The 12,943-nt window shown below is 47.8% G+C and overlaps 1 protein-coding gene across 7 annotated transcripts in view; it reads right to left on the bottom strand.

The window, feature by feature from the left end:
• Positions 1-12,943, bottom strand: part of CC2D2B (coiled-coil and C2 domain containing 2B) — a 1,917,855-nt gene that overhangs the window by 1,798,894 nt on the left and 106,018 nt on the right. For all 7 annotated transcript variants that reach the window (XM_078643430.1, XM_078643434.1, XM_078643435.1 and 4 more), the window contains exon 3: positions 2,431-2,501. In XM_078643430.1, the coding sequence (XP_078499556.1) occupies positions 2,431-2,501 (71 nt within the window). The remainder of the gene's footprint in view (positions 1-2,430; positions 2,502-12,943) is intronic.

The raw sequence follows: 12,943 nt of genomic DNA, 5'->3' as shown, positions 1-12,943 counted from the left end.
TTGCATATGATGCTCCCTTCTCCATAGCCATGGTAGGGGGAGAAAGCAGGCCGGAATCTGGAGAGGTATCCAGTCCACTGGTCTCTCCCAGTTCCTCATACCAGTCTATTTCTTGGTAAGGCTGGTCTTGTAAAGGGTCCTGTGCCACATCCTTATCTTCCTCCATTCCTAGCCCTTCAGAATAAGGGTGAGGAAACAACCTAGAACCTAGGGGTTCTGTCGCCACCAGTCTCATCGTCGGTAGGCACCCATCTGGCTGGTGCCACAGCTGGGAGCCAGCGGCATCGGGAGTCTCGGTGTTGGCACCTGGGAAGGTCGCTATGGCACTACCGGCGTTGATCCGGATTCATCGCCGGATCCAATGGGGGAGGGGGGTCATTGGTGCCAGAGCCGCCAATGGGGCCCCGTCTGAGCCTCCAGGGACCGAGGGCGAACCAGTAGCGTCAGGCCACCTAAACATGAGGCATATGGTGGCATACAATTCTATAAGCTGAGCGGGGGGCGTTCCGGCTCCCAGAAAGACAGGTTCAGAAGAACAAGACCTAGAACACCGAGGCTCCTCCATCGTGTCATCTGACAGACTGGGAGAAGTCAAAGCATGCTTCAACTTCTTGTGTTTTTTGTGCTTCTTACCTGACCAACTTCAAGTGGGACGACGAAGACTCCCAGAGCGGTGCCCGGACATTCCTCTCGACCAAGAATGAGACTTTTGTGGAGAGCAAAGTGGTGCCGAACTCTGGGCCAATAGCAACTTTAAGGACAGTTCCCTGAAAGCTTTCGGAGCCATGGCCCAGCAGTCAAAGCACAACTTCGAATCTTGGTCATGCTCCAGGCACCAGAGGCAAACCAGGTGTGGGTCACCGCATGGTTTGAAACTAGAAGTCTTCTTAGATATAATGAAAAACCTACACACCAAAAAAGGGGTCGACCTAACTTCGAAAAAACCCTGTCAAAAAGTAACAGAGGGTAGCTCTCTTCATGGATCTGTGTCAGCGCACCCAGGTGGTGCCTATACATGTGACGCGGAAGTCACAATGGCACATACGACACCAACAACGTCACGTGGAACTGACTAATGCCACCTACCCGCTCGCAGGGGAATTGTTTAAGAAAAATCTTCTGGAAACTCTGGGAAATTCAGAGGTAAGAATCTGTGGCTAGATGTCTCTATCAGATGAGCTTGCTTAACTGGGCAGCATACTATGCCATGTACGGTATGTGGTTGGAAGGGTGTTGTCTTTCTTTTAGATCATGCACGGGAAGTACTTCTATGTTATGCGTAATGACCACTGAGGTGCAGTTATTTTGTTAAGGGTCACAGTACTTAGCAGTGAATGGTTGAAGTGGTATGAAGAATAGATGCATACTTTATGGTTTTCTTAAAGCTGGATGCTTTGAGCAGCTCTGCAGGTCCCTAATGATACTGCTTATGATCATAGCTGCTTACTGCACTGGGTTGTCCAACCTGAGATATTTTGTTTAAACGTTTATGGTCCTGAGCAGGCATGGTTTGAGAGAGAAGTGGTGGGGAAATCTGCTGGGATGAACTTTGCTACTATCATCCCACATCTCATTTTGAAAAATATAAAGTAGCGGTCATAGTATGTAGTTAATTCGGATCTGTAGTAGAGGACAAGATTAGAGTCCTCCGATAGGCCAGCACGATGGGGCAGATTTCTTCAGTTGCTCTATGCTTGTTTAGTTGGTGATGGCTGGTTTATGGTATGATACAGTACTGTGTCTTAAGCTCTTCTGGAGCCCCTTCTGTTTTTCAAGTACTCTCGATACTGGCCATGGGATAGCGATTTACATACTGAGGCATCACAGAAAATGGCTCCTCTATTACACTATACCTGTTGGACCAAAACTAGCATGGCTATGGTGCATTACGCATAGACTTTCCTCAGCTATACTTCAGAACTGCCAGTGTTATTGATTGCTTTCCAGGCAATATATTTGATATATTATTCTGTAAAATATATCATTTTAATTTATTTTGTCCCAAACTTTTCTTGGAGCATAATCCTCCAGCACCATCATGCAAACAGGTGGGCTCGATAATCTTGTTTTCTGAGTGCAATTTATGGCTGGCATTTAAATAATTCCAAGACTGTTTTGCACTTCTAACCTAACCCACCTCTCAGAGCAGAGGGGCTCCATCTATGGAAGGTGCCCTATACCTGGCTAGAGAGCCAGTGTGCCTTGAGATAGAGGGTTACAGTCAGGCTTGCATAGGCAGAGGGAGCATACGCATGGGTTGGTATCCGGACTGGACAGGAAGACTCTCTAGCTCAGGTAGCAGCGTTTGTGGGCACCAGGACACCTGAAAGCCTCCCAGTACCCTGTTGGCCCCAGCATTCCAAAGGCTCAGTCCACCATTGCTGACATGTTTTTATCATCATTAGTTAATATGGACTGCTCAATACATACCGTTACTCTTATTTCTTTTCGTCGCAACTTGATTGCTTTCTTCAAGTGTTCACCATTTGGATCCTTTTTCTGAAGAAATTTAAAGTACACAGAACATTATGCTTAAGTACACAAGGGTTTTCATTACTTAATTCGTCATGCAGTTATAGAACAATTAATTTTAACAAGATGTATTGTTTAAAATGAAAACAATCTAAATTATCGGTAACTGATTACTTTAAAAAATAATGAAAAGGGTTGTATATATAAGTCATTCTCGGATTGTACTAACCTATTGCAGGTGAGTGGTATTAAAATACCTAGTCTACTGACATCCAATTGACACATGCCTCGATTCTTTAAGGATGAAAGAACAAAGGTCATATAATAGAAAAGACACTTGGCCCAGTTTGTTGTTAAGCGCATGCATTAATTATCCATTTTATTGCATATCATGGAGAAAATGCAGCAGAGAACTCAGTGTGCCGGATCATATCATTGTTGCAAGTGTCTCTGTATGAGAGCCCAAACTCTTGATGAGGGCACTCAAGACTCCTACTATAATGTGTGCAGTCAGAGTCACCTTTTGGAGGCCAGATAAAGAGTGCAGCTGTACATACAAAAAGAGAGCTTCTTTGGCCTTGTAGTCACCATCTTTGTAGATGCACTACTGGCCTAATTTTGGCTGGATGTCAGGGACTGGACTGGATTTAAGGCCCTGTGTTCTAGGAGGTGAATGAATGAATTATTTTATTCATGTTCGATTACTTAAAATCATTACATGCGAAAAGCAGTATAATGCATTTTCATAAATACAAAAATAGAAGATATTATAACAGTGTTAAAAACGAAGTGTCACGACATTAAGGAGTGTAGATCGAATTACGTCTGTGAATTTCCCCAGTCTTGCTAGGGTCTTTAGGGTGTTATTTGAGAACTGGAGAAACACAGGCCCGAGGCTTTTCTGCAAGTTCTTATCTCATTGACCCAAAATATGGGGACTGCCAGTCCATGACGGTCACTGGTAAGTTTGGGGCAACAACATAGTAGATGGAGCCAGAATTCACTAAAGTAATTGCAAAGTCTGCAGGATATAGCCTCGTCACGCCTTGCTCAGGAAGGGTGAAAGTCCATGATAGGTAGCCCTAGGAGCCTCATGAATGTAATTTTCCCGCGTGTATGGGCTGTGAGGGCATGATGTAAATAGGGTTAAGCTTTCCCCAGCATGTAAGATATATCAAGTTCCTCAAGAGTGGGGCTGCAGCCAAGACTTTTAATGTCCATTTCAAATGAGATTTTGGTGACCTGCGCATTTACTGACCTCCTCCAGTATGAAAAGGGTATATCCGGGCAAGGTAGATTGGTGGCCTCGATTTTCATGCTACTGATTGCCTCTGCAAGGTATGCTTGGCATGGGGAATCCTCTACCTCAAAAACTGTTTTAAGTTGTGATTTGAGTGTGTTCCCTGGGCCCCACAGGGTCCTGATGTAATATTTTAGTATGTCCGCATGGCAGGCAATGTCCATTCCCCCAAAACCAAACTCCAGTCTCAAACTCACCCTTCTGGCTTACCAGGGTGAACTAAGGATTTTTAGGTCTCGCCTGTCAATGCGCATGCGCATTGAGCTTGCGAGACTATGGGGGCTTAAACAGACTTTAACCAACTTGCAAGGAATCGATGGCGATTCCTTGCAGTGCCCGTGAAATTCAAGCTCAATGCGCATGCGCATTGACATTAAAAGCGCGTGCACATGCCCCCAGCCGCCTGCCTTGCATGTCTTTTCCCTCAGCCGCACTCCTCCCACACCCCCGCTCCGCCCCCTCCCCTGCCTGCCGTGTCGCATTTCTTCAGGGCACCTCCCCTCATCAGTTCCCCAGCAGCATCTGTTCCCCAGCCTGCCGAGAGCAGCTCTTCCTGCTCCGCCCTCTCCCCACTCTCTCTCCCCTCACGACGCTCCTCCCGCTCCGCCCCCTCCCCACTCTCTCTCCCAGCACACCTCCACCTCCCCCTCCAGCATACAGCACGGAATTCAGGCATCAGCTGGACATGCGGAAAATTCCCCAGATTCTTATAGCGCAACTTGTAGAGATTGCATAAACTGCTCGCTAAAGAAAGAAAGTTACACACTATTTTGTTCTGCAGCTCTTTCCGCTCTGCCCCTTGTTCTCCGCCCCCTGCCTCCCCAGCCGCCAGCACCTCCCCTCATCCGTTCCCCAGCAGCATCTGTTCCCCAGCCTGCCGACTCTTAGTCGATCAGCCTATAATCCACTTTACTGCTTGTCTTCCGTGAAACTGTCTGTTCTGCCTCGAGCGGAAGGAGGCTCAAGACGCAGCTTGCCTCTTGTGTCATACACCTATGCATCACCGCTTACAGTGCGGCTTCTTTGGTTGCATGTCGCCTCCAGCACAGCCCCTGCCCGATAGCTTTCAGTCTCTCCTACCCATCTGTTGGCGGAAGCCTCTGCTCTCCACACCGATTCCTCTCACAGAACGGGGCATGTTTCCGAGGGCGCCCATAACAAGGATGCTCCGCCAGCAGCTCTTCCCCTCCCCACTCTCTCTCCCAGCACACCTCCCCCTCGCTCCGCCCCCTGCGTCCCCAGCCGCCAGCATTCCACACTGACACAGCCTGCCGAGAGCAGCTCTTCCTGCTCCGCCCTCTCCCCACTCTCTCTCCCCTCACGACGCTCTTCCCGCTCCGCCACCTCCCCCCCAGCACTCTAGCATACAGCACGGAATTCAGGCATCAGCTGGACATGCGGAAAATTTCCCAGATTCTTATAGCGCAACTTGTAGAGATTGCATAAACTGCTCGGTAAGAAAGTTACACACTATTTTGTTCTGCAGCTCTTCCCGCTCCGCCCCTTGCTCTCCGCCCCCTGCCTCCCCAGCCGCCAGCACCTCCCCTCATCCGTTCCCCAGCAGCATCTGTTCCCCAGCCTGCCGACTCTTAGTCGATCAGCCTATAATCCACTTTACAGCAACACATCGCCCATAACAAGGATGCTCCGCCAGCAGCTCTTCCCCTCCCCACTCTCTCTCCCAGCACACCTCCCCCTCGCTCCGCCCCTTGTTTAAAGCTTGAAAATACATCCCGCCTCTCCTCCCCCTTCCTTCCCTCCCCCCGGCTTCTTCCCACCCTCCTCCCTTTGCCCGAGGACATCACGAGAGCCGCTAACCCTCCTCCAGGAGCCAGATGATGAGGGAGGAGACGCACAACTGCGGACCTCTCCTGCTGGCACACGAACAACGTCACCTTCTTCACTCTTCAGCACACCAGCCATATTTTTGGGGGACTAGCCAGAGTTGTTAAAGTTGAGCTATATGTACTGTGAAGCCAATGCAGACAGCGGCAAAGTGGCTTTGAACGAAACTCAAAACAAGTCACTCTCACTAGGGTCCGCAAGGCTTTAATGTCGAGAAAGAGTGCACGCTCTAAGAGCTGAAAAAATAGACAACGTTCGCGTTCACTCAAATTCTGTGATGCTTCTATCCACAGCTCGAAAAGTTATTGATAAAGAAAGAGACATCTCTCACTTTCCTCTCGTTCCTGCCAGCTGTCACCTCCACATTCCATATCCTCCGTACTTTTAATTTTGAATCATTATGTTGCCCTCCTTCTCCGTAACTCATTCTTTCTCCCGACTTTTCTTCCCTTTACTCCTTTGTTATCTACTCCCAACGTACTTCTCTCTTCTAATTTCATTTAATAGGTCGAGCCTGGTCAGCCCATGCACTGCTATGCAAGGTGTGCTGTATTGGAGTATGGATTTGAAGCCCTGCCCACTCTCTCCCCACCACCACATCCACCACATCCACCACCACCACCGCATCCACCACCACCGCATCCACCACCACATCCACCACCGCCACATCCACCACATCCACCACCACCACATCCACCACCGCCACATTCACCACCACCACATCCACCACCACCACCACCACATCCAACACCACCACCACATCCACCATCACCACCACATCCAACACCACTTCACCACCGCATCCACCACCACCACATCCACCATCACATCCACATCCACCATGATATCCACCGCCACATCCACCACCGCATCCACCACCACATCCACCACCACCACATCCACCACCGCCACATCCACCACATCCACCACCACCACATCCACCACCGCCACATCCACCACCACATCCACCACCACCACCACTACATCCACCACCACCACCACATCCACCGCATCCACATCCACCACCACATCCACCACCGCATCCACCACCGCATCCATCACCACCACCACATCCACCACCGCATCCACCACCACCACATCCACCAGCACATCCACCACCTCATCCACCACCGCATCCACCACCACCACATCCACCGCATCCACATCCACCACCACATCCACCACCGCATCCACCACCGCATCCACATCCACCACCACATCCACCACCACATCCACCACCGCATCCACCACCGCATCCACCACCACCACCACTTCCACCACCGCATCCACCACCACCACATCCACCAGCACATCCGCCACCTCATACACCACCGCATCCACCACCACCACATCCACCACACCCACCACCAGCACTTCCACCACCACATCCACCACCACTTTCACCACATCCACAACCACCACATCCACCACATCCACCACCACATCCACCATCACCACCACCACCACATCCACCACCACCATATCCCCCAGATCCACCACCACCACATCTATATGTGTGTGGCTCTGTGTGTGTGTAGGTGCAAATGCAATGTTCTTGGATTTTTGTCACAATAAAATACACTGAACATAATCTTCACAAAAGTTATTTACAAACGTTTAAGCTATTGCCATTATAAATTAAATAAATTATTTAAGTATTAATTATTTACAAAAATTAAAAGCCATTGTTATTTGTAATATCAATACATCTAAGTCACGTAAATACAAAACATGTTGCATTACAAATGCTATAGGTGTCACATTTGCAAAAGTTATAACTATTGGCATTGTAAATGACAAAGCTATTAATTTAGCTATTTTCAAAAACAACACATAAATAAAAAAAATCATTTACAAGACCAATAGCTCCAACTTTTCTAATGCGAGACCTATTGCATTTCCAATGCTTGTTTTGTATGCTGAGATTTGGATGTTCTCGAGATGTCTTTCCAGTGCACCAGTAAAGGCTAGATGGCTGTAGTTTAGAGCTGGACAGCTGGAATCAGTTTTGCTCTCAGGACTTTTAACATTGGTTCCGCAGTGGGACTTTGCAAGCAACTGTTTAGGCACTTTGTAATGTGGATGACTTCTGCGCCCTTGCGTCTGAGGTGCTTTAAGTGGGCAATTGGTTTGGCCCCTTCTGTGAACCAGACCCAAAGGTAGTTATAGTTTGCAGCTGCATTTATTTGAAGGTCCCCAAGCCTCCAGTATGCTAGTTTTTTATGTAAGTATTTTCCAAAGATGATCATTTTGACCTTATCCTGGTTTACCTGAAGTTTATTCGCCTGATTGAACCTGTGGAGTGCACAGAGGACTCTCTTTAGGCCTGTTTTTGTTTGGTCCATGATCATGATAACGTCAGTGTACTGTGCAGAATTGGGATGCGCACCTATCCCATCCTTGGTGTTACTAAGGAGGCTCCTTCCATTGTTTTGCCCAGGTCAGCCGTGTAGAGATTGAGAAGAAGAGGGGCCAACACACAGCCCTGTTTGAGCCCATTCTTGGCATGGATCTTTGAGATTGCTGTGATGGGGCCTGTTTTTATCCTGACCCAGGTCCCCTGGTGTAAGGATATCATGGCCTTGACAGCAAGGGCAGGATACTCCATGCTGTTAATTTTTCCCACAGCTTACTCCGGTCAACGCTGTCAAAAGCTGCAATGTAATCAAAGAAGCAACAAAACAAGGGTGGTTGTTTGCTCCGTGTGTCACGGTGTGACAGATACACTACTGCAATTACATTGTCCACGTGGAGCTTTCTCGCCTAGGGAGGCTCCTTCCATTGTTTTACATGGGTCGACGACGTTTCGATCCTTTCAAAGAGATAGTAGGATCATCATCAGGACAATGATTAGTGCATGCCTGATTTGTAAGAAATTGCCTCACAGCTTTAAGGGAACCGGTTCCGTTTGGTAGATTAGTCCAAGGATCACAAACCGATTTGTTAATCTTTTTAACCAATTATAACTCCTGAATCCGGTCAATCAAAAGTATCAATTCAAATGGATAATATCTCGAAGTAGAAACCGTTTCTTGGGCGGCGTGACAGTGCACGATAACCGCAATATCCTCGCTGGAACGCAATGTCCTCGATGGAATCACTGAAATACTAGAGAGTTTACGGCCTGTTTTTTCAAGTGCTGTGCAGGGTTAACATAACAGTTAAACAGCAACATTTATTTATTTATTTAAACAGTTTTATAGAGCGCTACCAAGACCCAAGGGTTCAGAGCACTTTACAGGAGATGGACAAGATCAAATAATATAATAATAAGCTCGAACAAAAAGGAACAGGCAAAATAAGAGAACAAAAAGTAAAGGACAATAAAGGTATAGGCAGTAACATAAAGAACCAATCTGGGCATTGGATGACTGTGCAAGTGGGATAGGTCAGAATAGATGGGAGAAGGAATAGGGGTAAGGTGGGGTTAGGGAGGGAGACAGGAGAAAAGAGAACATGAAGGGGAATGAGGAGAGTACAAGTGAAAAGGATGAAGGAGGTAAGAGGTATATGTGCGGAGGAAAACAGGATTAAGCACCCCAATATTTGAGGAGAAGGTGTTGTTTGAGATCTTTTTTGAAGCTGAAGTATGAGGGGTTGCAACGTAGATCTTTGGGGAGGGAGTTCCAAATGTTGGGAGCATTGCAGGAGAAAGAGCACGCTTGTTTAGCTTTCTTTTTAACCAAGGGAGGAACCAGCATGAGGGCATTGGAGATTCTCAGTTCTCTGGAGCATCCAGCTTTGTGAAGTTTTTTGGGAGAGATACAGTGGGGTTTGATGATGCAAGGCTTTGTGCGTGATGCAGGCGTTCTTGTAGATGGATCTGACCTCCAGGGGAAGCCATTGGAGATCCTTGAGGATGGGAGAGATGTGATCTAGTCTCTTAGAATCAGAGATAAGCCTGGCCGCGAGGTTAAGGACTGACTTGATTGGGGCTAGGTGGACTTTCGGCGTACCTAAGAGCAGAGCGTTGCCATAGTCAAGTCTGGAGAGAACTAAAGATTGAACAACAGATTTAAAGTCATCAACAGGGATGAAGGGTTTGATTTTTTTGAGGTGAAGAAGTGAAAAGAGAGCTCCTTTGTCAGCGATTTTTATGTGAGGGGAAAGGCTGATGCTTTGGTCAATGCTAATTCCGAGAGACTTGACTAAGCTAGAGGTGGAAAGGGAGCAGTTGAGAGCATTAAGGTCAGAGAGCCAGTGTTGCATGGGGAGCTGGTTATTTCTAGGGGCAAAGAGAATGACTTCTTTTTTTAGGGTTGAGTTTAAGGTGGTTGAGATGGAACCATTGTTGTATCTTAGTCAGGGTGTCGTTGAGGTGCAGAATGTCTGAATGGGATTAATTTTACAGTAAAGTTGGGTGTCATATGCGTAGAGGTGGTAATTGATACCAGCTTTCTTTAGAATGAGGGTGAGGGGCTCCATGAAGAGGTTAAATAAAGAAGGAGCGAGAATAGACCCCTGGGGAACACCCAAGGAGACAGGCATAGGTTTAGTGAGGTAACTGCTGATTTTAATTTGTTGGGATCTGTGCTGGAAAAAGGAAGTGAACCATTCAAGAACGGGACCATTGAGGCCAAACCGAACTTTGAGGGTATTGAGTAGGACAGAGTGGTTGACAGTATCGAAGGCAGCAGAAAGGTCAAGAAGGATAAGAAGGGAGGCCTCACCCTTGTCAAGGGAGTGATGGATGTCGTCAACTTTATTGGTAGAAAAACATACAATATCCCAACAGGTAATATTTTGTAGACAGTTAAGCATGCATGTAGCAAGCATTACAAGTGCAGAAATAAAGGAGACTGTTATTCGATTAAGTTTAGATTGTTATTCATCTTATATTTCAACAAAAATTATATAGAGTCAACTTTATACAGTTATAGCAGCACTGTAAGAGAGAAATCATATGACAACCAGATAGCACTTGGTGCCCAAGTATGTACAAGTGAAAAACGTGCCGACGCAAGTGACAAGGTGAACAGCGTGAACGGCGCAAAGTGAACAATAGTGTAAATATTATACAGTGGGTGGCTCAAGAATGATAACAAATTGAAGTGACTGTATAGGGTAATTCGTGATTTGTATTGAGCCAAAGTAGAAGATGCGCCTAGTATTGCGCTGTAAAGTCGACACCCCTGTCCTCCTCTCCTTGCCTCACTTCCACATCCCGTGCCCCTTCCTGGACACGCACACAGCCATCAAGCGCAGTCCTTTCTACACCAATCCCGACGTGGTTTATGGGTCACACTCCTGTAACTTTTTACTATCAACTATGTTGAGCATTGCAGTTTCAGTGCTACAACCCTTTCGGAAACCTGACTGTAAAACATCAAGAAGGCAAAATTAGTCAATGTGCTTGTCTAGTTGGAGCAGGACGCATTTTTCGAGGGCTTTGGAGAGAAGAGGTAGATTGGTGATGGGGCGTAGATTGTTAAGGTCATTAGGGTCAGCTGAAGCATTTTTGAGGATGGGTGAGATTTGGCCCAACTGTAGGGAAATGGGACACAACACGTGGCCAGGGAGGAGTTGATGATGGTAGATGCTTAAGATCTTGGACGATATTGGAGGGGAGTGGGTCCAAGGTATGAGAAGAGGGTTTGAGCTTGGAGATAATGTTGAGTACTTCCAGCTCGGTAATTGGGCTGAAATGAAGCCAGGAATCATTGTTTTTAGGTTGTGTGCTAGGGGGGAAGAGGTCCTGGGGGTTGACCGAGAGCAGGAGATGAGCAGGGTCGGAAGAGGGAACAGGAGTGGACGAAGGAGAGAAAGGTGGCAAGGTGAGAGGACAAGGAGGGGGGAGACACATTGCGGGGGGAAGTTGAGGCAAAGGATGCTTCAATCTTAGCAATTTTTTCAGAGAAGAAATTCGCAATCACGTTACAATTCTCGGTGGTGGTAGTCAACTTAGGGGTGGCAGAAGCAGATTGTTTTTAGGTAATGTTGAATAATTCCTTAGGTCTATTCATGGCTCTATCAAGTTGAGCGCGGAAGAAGGAGGCCTTTTTACTAAGGATGTGTTTTTTGTAGTTATACCTAACGGATCTGAGGAGGGCGAGGTTAGAGGGAGAGGGGTGTTGTCTCCAAGAGCGCTCGGACATTCTGAGTGCACGTCTCTCATTGTTGAGTTCAGCATTAAACCAGGATTTGGAAGGGATGTTTTTTTGCGGTTTTAAGTTGGCTGGAGCAATTTGGTCAAGGACTTCGGTGATTGTTTTGTTGTAGTGTTCAGTAATATCATTAGCATTTTGTGAGGGAGGAGGAAGTTGAAGTTTAGTTTTGAGTTTAGACTCTAGTACGCCAGGGGGAATAAGGTGAAGGTTTCTGGTTATTTTTCTTATGTTTAAGGTTTGTGGGGGGAGGGGGAGGGGTAAAGCTTTTGATCGTGAAGAGGATAAGGTGATGGTCCGACCAATCAATGGGGACAATATGCGAGAGGGAGGCTGTAGCAGGGTGGAGGGTATCACGAACGACACGGACTGGTGGACCCCTGGTAATCATTCCGCCCCTTCTCTGCTTCAGAACTCCTGGGAATTGGAGTCCGAAGAATGGTGGAACCAGCAGGACAGCAGAAAGGAGGACTGTTCCTTTAATACAGAAGAGGAAGACAGAGAAGAGACGCCCCCCTGTGACGCGCTGGTATGTCTCAGCGGAACCAGCATGGAGCGGGTAGTCACGCCCCCCCTGTGACGTGTGGCCAAGAGGAGTGGATAAAAACCCGGAAGGAGAGGGATCGGCGTGTCCCGGTACCCCGAACGTGGAGAAGAGTGGAGAGCGAGGAAAGAGCGTGGAGGGCGGAAGAGGACGAGAACGGAGGTAGAAGCGGAGAAGAGGACGAGAGGAGCGGTGCCAGGAGGCCCGCGATACCGCGCTGCGCCCAGCCACACTCCAGGAGGAGGAGGAGTGTGGCTTTCACAGGTGCGTGACCGTGTGTCAGGCTGATGGGGAAGGCGGGGAGCCGCGGTGTAAATAGAGTATATAGCATCTCAAACCGTCAACCCCTTTGTATTTACCCTTCCTTCCCTGCCCTTCTCTCCCTCACGAATACCCCTCACTCGTTCTGAACTGTATCTAGCTGTGCACACTCACCGGTGTCCTCACTGCCCCAGGTTTCCCTAGGGAAAACATAAAACGTGAACAAACCCCCTAAGAGGCTGTCTCTTTCTCTTCCGCATGTGGCGCTGGAATCCTACCCGAGATAGAGACACTCTAGAGGAAGAAGGATGGACGAGTCCCCGCAGAGCCTGAGAGCTCGCTGCTACTTTGGATCCGGCCACCCTAGCACGAGAAAGACGGTCCCAACGAAAGAAAAAGACTTTCATTAAAATAAAA

Source organism: Lissotriton helveticus, chromosome 5_1 (assembly GCF_964261635.1).
Source record: "Lissotriton helveticus chromosome 5_1, aLisHel1.1, whole genome shotgun sequence".
NCBI classification, from domain to species: Eukaryota; Metazoa; Chordata; class Amphibia; order Caudata; family Salamandridae; genus Lissotriton; species Lissotriton helveticus.
This window is presented reverse-complemented; position numbering and strand designations above follow the sequence as displayed.